Source organism: Felis catus, chromosome X (genome assembly GCF_018350175.1).
Source record: "Felis catus isolate Fca126 chromosome X, F.catus_Fca126_mat1.0, whole genome shotgun sequence".
NCBI lineage: Eukaryota > Metazoa > Chordata > Mammalia > Carnivora > Felidae > Felis > Felis catus.
In genome coordinates, this window is record NC_058386.1 from 63,319,209 (window position 1) to 63,337,947 (window position 18,739).

At 36.4% G+C, this 18,739-nt stretch overlaps 1 protein-coding gene across 7 annotated transcripts in view; it reads left to right on the forward strand.

Moving 5' to 3' along the window:
- The window catches only part of ATP7A (ATPase copper transporting alpha), a 176,355-nt gene that overhangs the window by 146,241 nt on the left and 11,375 nt on the right, over positions 1 to 18,739 (forward strand). For 4 of the 7 annotated variants that reach the window (XM_045050349.1, XM_045050348.1, XM_045050352.1 and 1 more), the window contains 6 exons: positions 2,593 to 2,787; positions 4,351 to 4,533; positions 6,583 to 6,799; positions 8,637 to 8,723; positions 12,121 to 12,267; positions 13,577 to 13,719. In XM_045050349.1, coding sequence (XP_044906284.1) covers positions 2,593 to 2,787; positions 4,351 to 4,533; positions 6,583 to 6,799; positions 8,637 to 8,723; positions 12,121 to 12,267; positions 13,577 to 13,719 — 972 coding nt within the window. Of the gene's footprint in view, positions 1 to 2,592; positions 2,788 to 4,350; positions 4,534 to 6,582; positions 6,800 to 8,636; positions 8,724 to 12,120; positions 12,268 to 13,576; positions 13,720 to 14,230; positions 14,382 to 18,739 lie in introns of those variants that run through there. The other 3 variants (XM_045050353.1, XM_045050351.1, XM_004000664.6) reach the window with 3 other exon arrangements.

Consider the following 18,739-nt stretch of genomic DNA (forward strand, 5'->3'; position numbering starts at 1 on the left):
TAATAATATTTGTTTTTCCAATGCATGAACGTGGAATATTTTTCCATTTCTTTTTGTCATCTTCAGTTTCTTTCATCAATGTTTTACAATTTTCAGAGTACAGGTCTTTTACCTCTTTGGTTAGGTTTATTCTTAAGTATTCTGTTAGTTTCATGAAATTGTAAATGGGATTGTTGTCTTAATTTTTATTTCTGCTTCTTCATTATTTGTGTATAGAACTGCAGCAGTAATTTGTAGATTGATTTTGTATCCTGCAACTTTACAGAACTTGTTTATCAGTTCTAGCATTTTTTTTTTTTTTGGTGGAGTCTTTCAGGTTTTCTATATATAATATCATGTCATGTGCATGTTGTGAACATTTTACTTCTTCCTTACCAATTTGGATGCCTTTTTCTTTTTGTGGTCTAATTGCTGTGGCTAGAACTTATAGTACTATGTTGAATAAAGTGGTGAGAGTGGACATTCTTGTCTTGTTCGTGGCCTTTGGGGAAAAGCTCTCAGGTTTTCTCCATTGAGGATGTTATCTGTGGGTTTTTCATAAATGGCCTTCATTATGTTTAAGTATGTTCCCTATAAATCTACTTTGTTGAGGATTTTTATCATGAATGCATGTTGTACTTTGTCAAATGCTTTTTCTGTATCTATTGAAATGATGATATGCTTCTCATACTTTCTCTTATTGATGTGGATTTTTCTTTTGTTATAAGCCATAACTTTAAAATAATTCAGAAGAGAATGTTCATAGCTAACTTTGATTTTGTAACCCCAATCCTGGGAGAGGATTTTTCCTGAACGATTATCTATTTGAAATATGTTGTTGCATTAGCGTCATCACATGCTCATTCATCCATTACCATGTCAAGTTACCCTTATTACTATGTTTCCATTGTATTAGGTTAAATGCCCTTAGGGGCCCATACATTTGAGATAGTATGAGTAAATGTGCAATGTAGCCCACACTTGAGAGTATGAATGTGCACCGTCCCCTTGTAACTTGTTTCCTCTGTTTCTACAAGTCCCCCATTAGATAGAACGTGTTAAACATCATCTCTGTATATAAATATTACACTGCTTCTGCTGGGTGGAGTTTGCATCTATGGATTTTTTCCAAACTTCGGTGTTCAGTCTCATCTGGCTACTTTGCCTTATTGGAGAGTTGAGAACTCCTTGAATCTTGAGAAAGAGGGTGGAGGACTCTGCCTCAGTCTAGACCCAGATGGTGGAAATAGGACAGAAGAGTGTGAGATCAGGACATGTGGCTTCTTGGGGGTGCTGGTTCGGGGTTTTGGGGGAAATGGGGGCTTTCTTTTAAGGGGATAAAAAACTGAAGACTTCTAACTCTGGAGCATTTCAGAGAGTTAGATGAGATGGAGGGATTTACATTTGCCATAGGTCAAGGGCGCCCCCACAAATCATCTAGTTTCCCAGTATTTTTATAAATGGAAATTGGACCTCATGACACTTATAGTCTCTTCCCTTTTTCATGTATTGCTGGATCTCCCTTTCTCTCCTTGATGCTTACACACTTCACGCCCTTGAGCCAAACCCTTGCCTATGGCATTATTTTAGTTACCAGTTCTCATGTCATTCAGCCTTGGGATAAAAACTCACAGAGCTATGGAATGGGACTTTGTTGGAACATGTGACTTCTAATTGCACTTGTGCTTTTGGCTCCTCAAAAACAGTGGGTTGGCAGTAATGCAGTGTGGAAGTATTCCCATTTCTCAGTGACCAGATTCTGAATATTTCCAAATAGATTTTATATTATAATGTTACCATGGTTCTTTGTTTTGAGATAAAAATTATGAATGTAAAAAAAAAAGAACAGGTAGAATCATAAACACTGTGTATCTACTTCATGATATGGTCATTAGTATAATATAAAATTTTAAAAAATGATTCACATTGGTTAATTGCTCAATGAACAAGAGGATTGCTGGGAAGTATTTTGGAATGTGTATCTCTTAGGAATTTTAGGAGTTTTCCCCTAATACTCTCAATTGTATTTACTCACACAAGCAAATATTCAGTGTTGCTAAGAGCTATACCACCCAATATACTCAGTTCACACTGTTAATGTTCAAAAGAATTTTACTGAAATAGGATTAAGCTCCCATTGTATGCTGGGTGATTTTTTCCATTGTCTTTAAAGTATAGAGTGAAAGGGAGATTTATGGTCTTAGTATACACAGATTCAGATTTCTCTTTGTGCAGGATCAAATTTGCTGAGAATTAGGTCCCAGCTCTTTTTTGAAAATCCCTAATAAAAACACTCATTCTCAATATGGAGGAAAGAAAGCTGACTTTCATGTTCTTCAGATTGACTACATAGTTTATAACTCTGGAATCAGCAAAATTGAAATCCTGATTTTAGGACTATGACTTGTTTACATGTAGTATCACAATTTCTTTTATTCATACAAGAACAAAATGAGTGTTTTCTTACTAGTAACCAAAATGTATATGTTGGTAGCTAAGTAGGATTATGTGTGATTTGAAAATTGTGGTTTTATTTAAATAGAGTTAAGCTTTGTTCCTTTTGTTGTATACAGCTCTAGATCAATAACCAAAATTCATGCCTTTCTTCTAAAGGGATATAACAGAAGTATCTCTCGAACAGAAACGATAATACGCTTTGCTTTCCAAGCCTCTATCACAGTTCTGTGTATTGCGTGCCCCTGTTCACTGGGACTAGCCACTCCAACTGCTGTGATGGTGGGTACAGGAGTAGGTGCTCAAAATGGCATACTAATCAAAGGTGGCGAGCCACTGGAGATGGCTCATAAGGTAAGATAGTTCCCAGAACTAAGAATTGTCCCATCCAAACTGACAATAGCACCCCTATTGAGAAACAGAATCCTAAATTATTTGCATATGGTCCATAAGCTGAGCCTCTTCTGGGACTATCCTGAGGGTTGAGATAGGAAAGGTGTTATTTTGGTTCTGTTCTAGATTGGCCTTAGTTCTATACAATCTCTAAAACCACTTTAGGCCTACTGTCTTAGAGAAGACCCTGATGTGGAAAACTTGGAGTCCTTTCCCATTTCAGACTAGAAATGTCTTTAAGACAGGAAGACTGAAGGAATATTTGCCCAGGAAAATTTGCCCAAGTCTATTAATGCTATTTTATATGTGATTCCGTGTTTGTGTTCTTCAGTGTGAGATAGTGCTTATAGTTGCATTGAAGTTTCTTTACCTTTGCCAGTTGTTGATAGTTTGCAGCCATGACTTCAGGAATATAATCTTTTCCCTCATCTCTCTCATATTAGGATTTCCTTAACAATTTCAATCAAGGCTACTTGACTTAAACTAAAAACTGTGTTCCTTCTAATATGTTCTTATTATACAGATACATGTAGTAAACACAGAACACAGCTTAGAACAGATTTGGAACCTCATCTAACCAGTCAATACAATGTATTAATTTTTATAGTAATTTTTTTATTTACTTTGATATAATTTCAAATTTAAAGAAGAATTGAAAGAATAGTATAAAGAACTATATACGCTTTACTGCAGATATCAGGCTCCTTTCCTAAGAACAAGGACATTCTCTTAAATGATCACAGTACAGATATCAAAATCAAGAAATTGGCATTGATATAATACTGTTATCTAACCTATAGTCCATCTTCCAGTTTCTCAGTTGTTTCAGTAATATTCTTTATAGCTATTTTTTATCTTGTTCAGAATTATGCTTTGTATTTAGTTGTCATATCTCTTTTCATCTTGGTTCCTCAAGCTATTCATTTTTCAAGGTTCATATTCCAAAGTTACTGTGGGGTGACTGTGTTCTCTAATTCCAGATTCTTCCTTTTCCCTGTCTGGGCTCAGTTTCCCTCATTGTTTCCCTGAGCTGTCTATTCTCAGACCAAGCTTCTCATCAGGACCCAATAAAGTCAAAGCAAACCAGCAGGTCTTGTCTGGTGCTCGTTTCCAACTTAATTACTTACCTTTCTCTTGTAATTCTATGACTACTGCCCAGATTGTCACTACAGTTCTATAATTCATTAGTATTGAAAGCCCTTCCCTCCCTGGAGGCACGGAGTCATCTCTTAATTACTTATTAACAGTCAACTCTTAACAATTATTTCTAGTTGTTTAACATATATTCAAATTATAGTTGAATATTTGCACAGAAGGGCTATTAGATGTAACTAAGAGTATTTTTCCCTTATTATTTCTTACTTTTGTTCACCTAAAGAGAGTTTAACTCCAATTAAGTCAAAGGTCAATTTATTAAGAAACAAAATATTAATATGTCAAAGTAAGCCTTTTTCTCATTTCTAGAAACGTGATATTAAGGATTATCAAGTCAGATAGGTGCAGTGTATTTTAATTTTACTACAGGTAAAGGTAGTGGTGTTTGATAAGACTGGAACCATTACCCATGGAACTCCTATAGTGAATCAAGTAAAGGTTCTAGTTGAAAGTAACAGAATATCACGTAATAAGATCCTGGCCATCGTGGGAACTGCTGAAAGTAACAGTGAACACCCTCTAGGAGCAGCCATAACGAAATACTGCAAACAGGTACAATTTTTCTTTTGCTTATTAATGTAGTCATCTTCTACAGGAATCACCCAGACCAAATCCAAACTGGCTTTTGACTATGATTTACATATATAGTTGGTAGGAGGATAGAGAGACTTGTATTTTCTCATTGTATTTTACAATATGTCTTAGTTTCTTCATACAGAAGAGTGTAAAGATGAAAACAGAAATTAACTATAATTTTATCGCACAGATAACTCCTGTTGGACTAAAAAATTAAAGTAGAATGCATATTTATGGTAGGAAATTCAGGTAGTTCAGAGAGTTACATAATGAAAAAGGAAAGCCTCATTCTCTGCCCCTTTTCATAATTCCTCTCCAAAATTTAACAAGTGTTAACCTGTTAATATTCTTTTAAAATACAGTGGTCTCCCCTTATCTGCAGGGGATATGTTCCAAGACCTTGAGTGGATGCTTGAAACTGCAGAGTACTGAACCCTGTATATACCATGTTTTCTTCTATACATACATAGCTATGATAGTTTAATTTATAAATTAGTCACAGTAAGAGATTAACAACAACAATAATAGAATAATTATATAACTGTAATAAAAGTTATGTGAATGTAGTTTCCCTCCCTCTCTCCCTCCCTCTCTCTGTCTCTCTCTGTCTCTCTCTCTCAATAACTTATTGTACTGTACTCCCCCTTCCTGTGATGATGTGAGGTGATAAAATGCCTATGTGATGCGGTGAAGTGAGGTGAATGATGTAGGCATTGCAACACAGCATTAGGCTATAATTGGCCTCCTGATGCTATGTCTGAAAGAAGATCATCTGCTTCCAGACCATAGTTGACCACGGGTAACTGAAACCAAGGAAAGTGAAACTGTGGGTGGGTGGGGGTACTACTGTAGCAGCTTTATACAGATACAATTCACATACTATATTCCTTTTAAGATTTTACATAGAAAGTTCACAGTGACCAATCTTTGGTACTTTGTTTTTTTTTTTTTTATTTTATTAAGTGATTTTTCCATATTAAGACATATAAATCTGCCTCATTATGTTTAATGGCTATATTATATTCTGTATAATTGGGTTTTTGTTTCCTACAATGTACAGTTAACATTCATGTTAGCTTTTGCAAGTTTATCTTTATGTTAAATGCCTATCAATGCAATTGCTAAGTCAGAGGATACATGCAGTTAAATTTTGGTGAATATTACCAGTGCCCCCATAACAAATATTGCTAATACCCACATGAGGGGTTGTACGAGTTTATACCTTCACCAAAAATTATTAGTGCTCATTTCCCCACGTTATGACTTTATTTTTTCCAATTTAATACATAAAAAATATTTACTTATTGTTGGTTTGCTTTGCTTTCCCATAATTATGAATAAGGTTGAGCATCTTTTCATTGGTCATTTGAATTTCTTTTTCTGTGACCTGTTTGTTTCCTTTGCCTATTTTTTCATAGGATTGTTTACCTTTTTTTCATTGATTTGCATAAGTTCTTTGTAAATTATCTCACATAATTTTACAGTTATGATGTGGCAATTGCTACCATTGGTGTTGCCATTTCTTTATTTTTTCTTTCCTTTTTACCAATTTACTATTACTGACCTGGCTTCTTTACACCCAAACCAAACAACAGAGAGGATGAAGATATAAAAAGCCAGGAAACAATGATGACCACCAAAATTCTTTGGCTTACTAAGGACACAGAATCATACTAGCAAGGCATTCTGGTAACTAAAGACCCTGTTCTTTGTTACCCTTTGCCCTGTACTGAATAGAAAATCTGACTTGACAATGGAATTAAATATTTAACTTGTAATTTTCTACTGGAAAGGACAGAGAATATTGGTAAAACTTTTGTTTTCTTTCTCTAAACTTGGTATAAATTTTAGAGAGTGGTGTTAAAGTAAACAATTCTGAGGTTTTGTTCTAAACATTTAGAATTTAACAGGCATGTAGTATATGTGTAAACATTTAGAATTAACCAGGAGAAGTCTTTGATCATGCTATTGATGACTTTGAATTATTAGAACAGCAGAAGAAATCCTTCTGTTTCTATTTGTTAGGAGCTGGACACTGAAACCTTGGGTACCTGTGTAGATTTCCAGGTTGTGCCAGGCTGTGGTATTAGCTGTAAAGTCATAAATATTGAAGGCTTGCTACATAAGAATAACTGGAGGATAGAGGAAAATAATATTAAAAATGCATCCCTGGTTCAAATTGGCGCAAATAATGAACAGTCATCAACTTCATCTTCCATGATTATTGATGCCCAGCTCTCAAGTAAGCTCATCTTCTTTTCTTTTCTTTTTAAGTTTATATATTTATTTTGAGAGAGAAAGAGCACGCATGTGCATGAGAGGGGGAGGGGTGGGGCGGTGGAGAGAGAATCCCAAGCAGGCTTTGTGGTGTCAGTGGGGAGCCCGACATGAGGCTTGATCTCACGAACCATGAGATCATGACCTGAGCCGAAATCAAGAGTCAGATGCTTCACCAACTGAGCCACCAAGCTAATTTTCTTCATAGTACCAATTATGGGACAGATATTAACAGATGTCTAACTTTATAATCCTAAACGGTTAGATAAGAAACAAAAATTGGCATCATGGTTTCATTCCGTCAAATAATTTTACCATAGGCCTGATCACTTCACTTGTTACTTGAGAACATTTCCCAACTGTTCTCCTTTATTCTATTATATAGAGTGATGAATTCTAGCCTTAACTGATCTTCCATCTTAGTTCAGCTATCTTTCATTTCTTTTTTTTAATTTTATTTTTTTAATTTACATCCAAATTAGCATATAGTGCAACAATGATTTCAGGAGTAGATTCCTTAATGCCCCTTACCCATTTAACCCATCCCCCCTCCCACAACCTCTTCAGTAACCCTGTTTGTTCTCCATATTTAAGAGTCTGTTATGTTTTGTTCCCCTCCCTGTTTTTATGTTATTTTTGTTTCCCTTCCCTTATGTTCATCTGTTTTATCTTTCATTTCTTAGCACAGCTACTCTTACCCTTTTCTATCTTTCACGAGGTACTGTGGCCTTCTTCCTAGTTCCCTAAGCAAATTATCTGGTTTATTTTTCACATAGAAAAAATTTATTTTTATTTTAATATAATTTATTGTCAAGTTGGCTAACATACAGTGTGTACAGGGTGCTCTTGGTTTTGGGGGTAGATTCCCGTGGTTCATCGCTTACACACAACACCCAGTGCTCATCCCTGCAGTTCTGTCATTTGTTCTTTCAACTTTTTGCCCAGAATGATCCCTTTTTTCAGGGGAAGAGGTATCCCTCATCTTGCATAATGAATCCCATCATCTTCGCTCTAGATCCCACCCTCTCTTGATTCTCCAGGAACCTTACTTGATTACATCCCATTGTTTCTTTATTTTCCAACTCTCTGTACTAGCTCCTTCTCCTAAACATATAAACATTTCTTCCATCAGTATCACTGTAATCCCTTCTAGATTGCATCCTCTCTTTTCCTTTATATCTAAGCTTCTAGAAAGAGTAGTCTAGGTTTGCTGAATTCACTTATTCATTGCACAACTTGCCTTCTGCCCCATCCATACTACTGAAACTGTTTTTTCTTAGTGCATTGATGACTCTATTTAGTACCCACTCCAGTGATCTCTTCTCAGTCTACATCCTGCGTGACCTCAAATGCCAAAGGCATTTGAGAATGTTGACCACTTTTTCCTTCCTAAAGCTCTTTCTTCTTTTAATTTCATGACCATTCTCTCTCTAGGTTGTCCTCTCACCTACCTGGCTGTTGCTTCCAATCCTCCTCTGTTTCCTCTTTTCTCCTGCTCTCAAATGTTGGGTATCCTCAGGGTTTTGTTCTTTTTATTTTTCTCATTTTGTATACTCTCTCTGTACAATCTCATTCATGTCTATTGCTTGTTGTGCCACCTATATATTTCTCCTACCACTCCAAAAGTCACATCTTTAGCCAAAGCCTGTTTTCCTGAGTTTCTGGTTGGTCTATCCATCTGCCCCAAAACATGACATACCCACCTAAGTGTTCTAGCACCTCCCTACCCATTTGTGCTTGAGTGATTTTGCTAACACACAAATATGATTATATAACTTTCTGACTAATGCCTTTTATTATAGGGGCTTGTAACTTATTTTTGAATCGTGAACCTTTGGAGGTATATGATGAAAGCTGTACACACCCCTCAGAAAATTTATGTTTTGGAGGTATGCATGTATCTTAAACCCTATCCATGCAATTCTGTTCAGGATTCTGGCTTTACTGGCTGTCTCCTGTGGGACAAAGACCAGTCTTTCTGGGTCTGTTCCCCATGATATGTCTCCGGCCTCCCTGCACCACCCATTTTGACTTTTTCCACTGACCTCCATGTAGTCTGTGTTCCATTCATATGGAACTACTTACAGTTCCTTTTTACATTGTGTCATTTCATGCTTATGAAGTCGTTTCATTTACTGTTTTCTCTGGGTAATGTCCTTATCCACAGTGGCATCTACCTCATGCACTTATTTTCGTCTTTCAGGACTCAGCTCACATCTCTCTTCAGTGAAGCCTTCGCTAACTGACATGAATAGGCAGAGATATTTGCTCTTCTTTTTGAGTTGTAACTGTACTGAATCTCTGTTTTTATACTAGGCGCACTGCATGATAATACTTTATTTACCTGCCTGATTCTACCAAACTACAATTTATTATTTGTCTGTGAACTTCCAGTATCAAGCATACTGACACATAGTAATTTTGTTCATTTGACACCTTTTGTTAAGCACTGTTCAAGACACTAAAGAATCAGCAGTGACAAAGTCACTGTCTCTTGGATCTTATATTCCTGGTGGGACAACACAAAACAGTGAGCAAATAAATAAGAAAATACTGTATGTCTGATAGAGATAGTGCTGTAGAGGAAAATAAAGTAAAGGGGTATAGAAAATGCTGTGAGTATTGGATCCTATTTTATATAGGATGATCAGGGTAGGCCTCATTGAGATGTTGGTGCTGGACCAAAAACCTGACAAGGGGGAGAGAGAAAGCTATGTGAATATCTGTGACAAGAGCATTCCAAGCAGGAGGGATGTTAAGTACAGAAGCCTCATGTGCTAAACTAGTTTGATGAACAGCAAGGAGAACAGTGTGCCTAGAGCAGAGTAAATGAGTGGGAAGGGGGTAAGAGATGAGGTTAGAGAGTAGTATAAGACTAGATTGTGTAAGGACATTGAAAGAATTTTGGTGTTTACCCTTGAGATGGGAAACCATTGGAGAGTTTAGTGTCTGGGAATGACAGAATCTGACTTAATGTTATAAAAGTGTTACACTGGCTGCCCTGATAAAAATACACTGTTAGGGGAATGGGGAGAAAGGCAGAAGCAGGGAGATGAGTAGTAGGGTGTTTCCATAATCCAGGTGAGAGATAATAGTGGTTTGGACCAATGTGATAACAGTAGAGGTCATAAAGAGTGGTCATATACTCAATGTGTCTTAAAGGGAGAGCTGGCTGAGATTTCCTCACAGATTGAATATGGGGTATGAGAGAAACAGGAATCAAAAATTATGCCCAGGTTTGTGGCCTAAATGATCCAGAAAGATGAACTTACCATTTAAGTAAAATGGAGAAGACCATTGGAAAGGCAATATTGAGGAAAACTGATCAGGAGATCAGTTGTTTACATGTTAAATATGAGTACCTATTAGATATTAAAGTGGAAATGCCATATAAATGGAAATAACAGGTAAACAGTTGGCTGCACAAGTCTGGAGTTCAAGGAAACAGACTAGGTTGGAGACAGATTTGGGAGTCATCCACTTAAATATCTGTGCCATTCAATAAGATAGCCACTTGTTACATGTGAGTATTTAAACTTAATTTAAAATCCAGGATGCCTGACTGGCTCCGTTAGAAGACCATATGATTGGGGTCATGAGTTTGAGGCCCACACTGGGTGTACAGATTACTTAAGTGTTTTAAGGATTGAGCTCTGCAATACTATAGGTTAGGAGGTCAGGGAGATCAGCAAAGAAGATTGAAAAGAAGTGGTGAGTAAGGAGGTAACTTATAAGAATGAGGGAGTGATCTCCTCTGTTAGATGCTGCTAACAGGCCAAGTAAGATGAGGACTAAGAATTAGCCATTAGGTTTATTAAAGTAAAAGTCACTGATGTTCTCTGTGAACAATTCTTTGGAGTAGTAGAGATGAAAGTTTTACTGGAGTGGGTTCACAAGAGAATGGGAAGATATGAATTGAATATAGTCAATAGAGACAATACTTCCAAGAAGTTTTGCTGTGTGTAGAAGCAGAAAACTGGGGCAGTGGTAAAGAGGTAGGTGAGGTCAAGGGAGATTTTGTTATTTTAAAGATAGGACTGTGTGGAACAGAGATAGAATATTAGATTATGCAAGAGGAAGAGGAGAGGATTGTTGGGGAGATGTTCTAGAATAAGCAAAGGAAGGAAGTCTAGTGCATAACTGGAAAGGTTGGCCTTAAAGAGGAGCAGGGGCAGTTTATATTAACAGAAGGGAAGGTAGATTAGTGTGTACACAGGCACAGTGGGTGGTTAGATGTGGCAGTGAGAGCTTGTAGAAGTTCTCTTGTGATTGCTTTTAATTCTTTCTGAAGTAGGAAGCAGATATTTGGCCATATATGAGAATGGGAGAAGAGAAGGTATAAAATAGCCCTCTAGAAGGAGAAGGAATGGAGAATGTATAGACTAGGGAAGTATAGAGTTGCCAGACAACTCTAAGGACTTGCATAAAGTTAGTGGTCACGTGTTTAAAATGAGACATCAGTATGGTTGTATGATTTCATACAACCATATTCAGCTGATGATGCACAATAAATATTTTGAATTTAATTCAGTTGTGTGGAAGATCAAAGGGAAGTCTTCATCAAGAAAGTAACATTAAAAATTTTTTTAATGTTTATTTTTTTACATTTATTTATTTATTTTTGAGAGACAGAGCACAAGTGGGGGATGGGCAGAGAGAGAAGGAGACACAGAATCCGAAGCAGGCTCCAGGCTTCGAGCTGTCAGCACAGAGCCCAATGCAGGGCTCGAACTCACAAACCGTGAGATGATGACTTGAGCCTAAGTCAGACGCTCAACCGACTGAGCCACCCAGGTGCCCCAATGTTTCTTTATTTTGAGAGACAGAGAGAGAGAGACAGAGTGTAAACAGGGGAAGGGCAGAGAGAGAAGGAGACACAGAATCCGAAGTAATCTCCAGGCTCTGAGCTGTCAGCACAGAGCTGGAGCTCGAACCCACAAACCGTGAGATCATGACCTGAGCCGAAGTTGGACGCTTAACTGACTGATCCACCCAGGTGCCCCAAGAAAGTAACATTTGAACTGGCTCTTGAAGAATATGATGGAATTTGATAATTGGAGAGGAGGGGTAAGGACTTTTCAGGTGGAGGCAGCAATATGTGCAAAGGCCCAAAGGCAAGGAAGAGCAGAGTATATTCCTTGAAAATTTGGAAATCACTGTTGTAGGCTGTGGTCTACCAAATATACAACATAGCGACTATGTAAGGTTAGACAGGAAGAATGTGCCTCATAGCATGTTATAAATAATAAACAAGCTCACTAAATGCTATTTCTGTACTTTATTCAGATGCTCTTAATGCTCAACAGTACAAAGTCCTCATTGGTAACCGGGAATGGATGATTAGAAATGGTTTTGTTATTAATAATGATGTAGATGATTCCATGACTGAACATGAGAGAAAAGGTCGGACTGCTGTATTGGTGGCCGTTGATGGTAAGATTTTCCTAAGTACACGATGACTCAATTTTGTGATCTCAGTTATTTTACGTATATTTTTGAGAGACTTCTGAACTTGAGGGTTATTCAGAAGCAGCCTAAATGAAAAGTGAAAATGTTAGCAATACATAATTGTTACTGATTAATTTAGAATTCTCATGCATTTACCTGGCTTTATTAATTTCCTCTATAGTCTAACCTATGTTTTAAAAAAATAATCAAGGATTTTTTAAGACCTAAAAATAACATAGCATTAGAGTAATAGCAAAATACAATAATATCTATAATCTTATCATCCTAACTCAGTGTCCATTTTAATTGCATGTATTCCATTTCTGGTTTTTGGTGTGTGTGTGTGTGTGTGTGTGTGTGTAATATATATGTACAGAATTATAACATTAGTGCATATATATCATTTTTAAATGGGTTATTTTGCATATATATTTTACCTCAATAAAGTTGAATAAAAGTTAAAATTCCTTGTACACATACTATTTTATTTTTCTTTTTCATTTGCTGTATTCATAAATATTTTCCAATTTTAATTCTGCATAATTTATTATATACTATAATTAAATCATTCCCTTGTTGGAAATTTAAGCTATTCCTAATATTTCGTTATTATACATAACACTACGATGAACATCTTTGAGGTTTTAGGTGCTTTCTTTTGTTAAATTATTTCTTAGGGAAAATTTCTAGCTGTAAGATTAATTAGTCAACATTTATAATCCTTGCTAAGTATGAAGGCAGTATCTTAACTATGACCTTAACTAGGTCTAGGAAGAAGCATAAAATACTATTTACTTTTGTTTTTAAAAGAAAATCAAATTAATAAAATAAAATAATTACTTGCAGTGATTTCTTTCCCCCAGTTATAAAATGGCAGTTTGTCTCAATTCTCCCCTTTCACCTTAAAAAGAAAAAAAAAAGTATTAGTTTTCAGTTTCATTTGCCTTTAAATGAACTAAAGTGTTTGGGGGCTATTGGCCAGTACTTCTCAAAGGAAAGAGTCTTTTAGTATCCAATAAGGTCTCTCTTTTCATTTTCTATTCTACTTTCATTTCATATTACTACCTTCATTAATAATCCCTATGTCACTCTGAAATTTTCACACCTAAATATGGAAGTTTGTTGCAAGTTTGGTGGAATACAGTCTGTGTGGGCTTGGAGACATTTTGAGTTAAGCTAAGCCCTGAACAATTTTACTTAACAAAATTAATTTCTTTCTCAAATTTTAAGTTAGAATATTATTATGCTTTCACCATATTCCAAACTCTCTTATTTTCTGGTGCTCCTTTATTAGATGAGCTGTGTGGCTTGATTGCTATTGCTGATACAGTGAAGCCTGAAGCAGAATTGGCTGTCCATATTTTGAAATCCATGGGCTTAGAAGTAGTTCTGATGACTGGAGACAACAGTAAAACAGCTAGATCTATTGCTTCTCAGGTAATTGATTTACATAGTTGTTGGGGTGGTGGTATGTAGTAACTTCTAATTCTTCATATACATTTTGTTTCTTGCTTTCAAGTGCTAAAAAAATCATATGACCTATTGTTTTCCTTATCACTGATTATCCATATCTGATTCCTTAAAGGGCAATTAGCATGCTGTGTGGGAAGGACTTTGGTCTTTGTGTGTTACTAAAAAGCCATTTACCTAATCCATGAGATGCTTCAGTGACACCATACACTAGTTTCTGTTGATACTTCCTTTGAAATGTTACTTATACTCTTTACCAGCGTTGCCAGCCTAAGCCAGGCTCAATCACTAAGCCAGGTGCTCAATCTCTCATGTCTAAAATACAGCAATAGCTCCAGGCACTTCCTTCTCTAGTCCATCCTGAACATCACTGGTGGAACCATCTCCTAATGCACCACTTTGACATAGTTTTCTGCTACTGACCCCCACATTTGCCTTACCTGCAGAACTTTTCTCACATTAGTCTTTTCTATTTCAGAATGCCTTCTCCCCTCTTCTATTAAATAACACAAGTAATATATGGAAACATTCTTATATAAAAAATGCAGGAGGAGGGGTGCCTGGGTGGCTCATTCGGTTAAACATCCAACTTCAGCTCAAGTCATGATCTCACAGTTGGTGAGTTCGAGCCCTGCATCAGACTCTGTGCTGACAGCTTGGAGCCTGGAGCTTGGAGCCTGCTTTGGATTCTCTGTCTGCCTCTCTCTCTGCCCTTCCCCTGCTCATTTTCTCTCTCTCTCTCTCTCTCTCTCTCTCTCTCTCTCTCTCTCTCTCTCCCCCCCCCCTCAAAAATAAATAAACATTAAAAAATTTGGGGGAGGGGCACCTGCGTAGCTCAGTCAGTTAAGCATCCGACTTTGGCTCAGGTCATGATCTTGCTGTTTGTGAGTTCAAGCCCTGTGTTGGGCTCTGTGCCTGGAGCCTGCTTTGGATTCTGTGTCTCCCTCTCTCTCTGCCCCTCCCCCACTCATGCTGTGTCTGTCTCTCTCTCTCAAAAATAAAATTAAAAAATAAAAAAATTTAATGCAGAAGGATATAAATCAAAAAGTTTAAGTTACCCTTTTCCCAAACTCCCTGTCCAGTCCTACCCCCACTTCTTTAAAAACTTTTTTTAATGTTTATTTGTTTTTGAGAGAGACAGAGACAGAATGCAAGTGGGTTAGCGGCAGAGAGAGAGGGAGACACAGAATCTGAAGCAGGCTCCAGGCTCTGAGCGGTTAGCACAGAGCCTGACGTGGGGCTCAAACTCACGAGCTGTGAGATCATGACCTGAGCCAAAGTCAGACGTTCAACTAACTGAGCCACCCAGGCACCCCCTACCCCAAATTTTTCACATGCATGTGTGTTCATATACGAATGTATAGTTCTGGTATTTTCAACATAAATTACATCATTTTTCTACAGATTGTTCATTCAGCCCTTTGCGCTTTTTTTAAGTGTTTATTTTTATTTATTTTGAGAGTGTGTTCACATGCACAGGGGTGGGGGAGAGGGGCATAGAGAGAGGGAGACACAGAATCCAAAGCAGGCTTCACTCAGTGCGGAGTCTGACATGGGGCTCGATCTCACGACTGTGAGATCGTGACCTGAGCCGAAATCAAGAGTCAGACGCTTAACGCCACCCAGGTGCCCCAGCACTTTTTTTGGTAACAAAATACATTCCTTGGAGCTTTATCCATATATGAAAAAACAAAATTATTTTATTCTTTCAAAATTACTACATGGAATCCCATGGTAGGAATGTGTCATAATTTACTTAACCATTCCTCTCATGATGGGTATTTAGGTGATTTTGAAAATTTTGTTGTTATAAACAGGGCAGTAATGTACATCCTTAGATATATATCTTTTTTTTTAGGGGGTGTTGGTTTTCACGGTGCTTTCATTTTGTATTTATTTTTTTAAATTGTATTGTAGTTCCAGTATAGTTAACATATAGTGTTATATTAGACTCAGGTGTACAACATAGTGATTCAACAGTTGTATACATTACTCAGTGCTAATCATGGTAAGTGTATGCCCCTTCACCTATTTTATCCATCCCCTCACCTAACTCCCGTCTAGTAGCCATTAGTTTGTTCTCTATAATTAAGAGTCTGGTTTTTGGTTTGTCTCTGTCTTTCCTTGTATATTTGTTTTGTTTCTTAAATTACACAAATGAGTGAAATCATATGGTATTGATCTTTCTCTGGATGAATTATTTCACTTAGCATCATACCCTCTAGATCCATCCATGATGTTGCAAATGGAAAGATTTCATTCCTTTTTATGGCTAATGTACCACTGTATGTATGTATGTATGTATATATGTTTGTATATATATGTGTGTGTGTGTGTGTGTGTGTATACACACCACATTTTCTTTATCCATTCATCTATCAATGGACATGGGCTGCTTCCATATCTTGGCTATTATAAATAATGCTGCAAGAAACATAGCAGTGCATTTATCTTTTTGAATTCGTGTTTTCATATTATTTGTGTAAATACCCAGTAGTGGAATTACTGGATCAAATGGTAATTCTATTTTTAATTTTTTGATGAATCTCCATACTGTCTTCCACAATGGCTGCACCAGTTTGCATTCACCAGCGGTACATGAGGGTTCCTTTTTCTTCACATCCTTGCCAATATCTGTTGTTTCTTGAGTTTTTTATTTTAGTCATTCTGGAAGGTGTGAGGTGATATCTCATTATGGTTTTGATTTGCATTTCCCTGATGTTGAGTAATGTAGAGCATCTTTTCATGTGTCTGTTGGCCGTCTGTCTTCTTTGGAGAAATGTCTTTATATGTCTTCTGCCCACTTTTAAATTGGATTGTTTGTTTTTTAGGTCTTGAGTTTTAGAAGTTCTTTCTATATTTTGATACTAACCCTTTATCATATATGTCCTGTGCAAATATCTTCTCTCATTCCATAGGTTACCTTTTAGTTTTGTTGATTGTTTCCTTTGCTCTGCAGAAGCTTTTTATTTTGATGTTGTCCCAGTAGTTTATTTTTGCTTTTGTTTCCCTTGCCTCCGGAGACATGTCAAGTAAGAAGTTGCTGCAGCAGAGGTCAAAGATGTTGTTGCCTGTTTTCTCCTCTAGGATTTTGGTGGTTCCTTGTCTCACATTTTGGTCTTTCATTCATTTTGAGTTTTATTATGGTGTAAGAAAATGGTCCACTTTCATTCTTTTGCATGTTGCTGTCTAGTTTTCCCAACACCATTTGTTTAAGAGACTTTTTTCCTTCGGTTATTCTTTCCTGTTTTGTCGAAGATTAGTTGACCATATAGTTCTGGGTCCATTTCTGGATTTTCTGTTCTGTCCCATTGATATATGTGTCTGTTTTTGTGCCAGTACCATACTGTTTATTACTACATATTTGTAGTATATCTTGAAATCTGGGATTGTGATACCTCCAGTTTTGTTCTTTTTTCAAGGTAGCTTTGGGTCTTTGGTGGTTCCATGCAAATCTTAAGATTATTTGTTCTAGTTCTATGAAAAATGCTGTTGATATTTTGATAGAGGTTGCATTAATTCTGTATATTGCTTTGGGTAGTATGCACATTTTAACAATATTTGTTCTTCTAACACATGAGTAAGGAATATCTTCTGATTTGTTTATGTCATCTTTGATGTCTTTCATCAGTGTTTTATAGTTTTCAGAATACAGGCCTTTCACCTCCTTGGTTAAGTTTATTCCTATGTATTTCATTATTTTTGGTGTAATTGTAAATGGTATTGTTTTCTTAATTTCCTTTTCTGCTACTTCATAATTAATGTTTAGAAATGCAATGGATTTCTGTGTATTGATTTTGTATCCTGTGACTTTACTGAATTCCCTTATCAGTTCTAGTAGTTTTTGGGTGGCATCCTTAGGGCTTTCTATATATAGTATGATTTAATCTGCAAATAGTGAAAGTTTTACTTCTTTCATACCAATTTGGATGTCTCTTAGGTCTTTGTGTTGTTTGACTGCTGTGGCTAGGACTTCTAGTACTATGTTGAATAAATGTGGTGAGAGAGGACATCCTTGTTTTGTTCTTGACCTTAGGAGAAAAGATCTCAGTTTTTCACCACTGAGGATGATGTTAGCTGTGGGTTTTTCATATATGGCTTTTTTTATGTTGAGATATGTTTCCTCTAAACCTACTTTGTTGAAAGTTTTTATCGTGAATTGATGTTGTACTTTGTTAAATGGTTTTTCTACACCTATTGAAATGATCATATGGTTTTTATCCTTTCTTTTGTTATGTAATGTATCACATTAATTGATTTATAAATATTGAACCACCCTTGTTGCATCCTGGGAATAAATCCCACTTGGTTTTGGTGAGTGATTTTTTAAAATGTATTGTTGGCTTTGGTTTGCTAATATTTTGTTGAGGACTTTTACATCTGTGTTCATCAGAGAGATTGGCATGTAGTTCTCTTTTATTGTAGTGTCTTTGTCTGATTTTGATATTAGAGTAATGCTGGCCTCATCGAACTTATTTGGAAGTTTTTATTCCTTTTCTATATTTTTGGAACAGTTTTGGAAGAATAGGTATTACCTCTTCTCTAAATGTTTGGTAGAATTCTGTGAAGCCGTCTGGCCCTGGACTTTTATTTGTTTGGAGTTTTTTGATCAATTGATTCTATTTTCATTGTTGGTAGTCAGTCTTTTCAAATTTTATTTTCTTCCTTACTCAATTTTGGGAGGTTATATGTTTTTAGGAATTTATGCATTTCTTGTGGATTGTCCAATTTGTTAGCATATAATTTCTCATAACATTCTTTTATAATCCTGTGTATTTCTGTGGTATTTGTTGTTATTTCTCCTCTTTCATTTCTCATTTTGATTATTTGAGTACTATTTTTAAAAATATTCTTTATTTAATCTTATTTTTTTAAGTTTATGTATGTATGTATGTATGTATGTAGGTAGGTAGGTATGTAGTCTCTACTCCCAACATGGGACTCGAACTCACAGTCCTGAGATCAAGAGTCACATGCTCTTCTGACT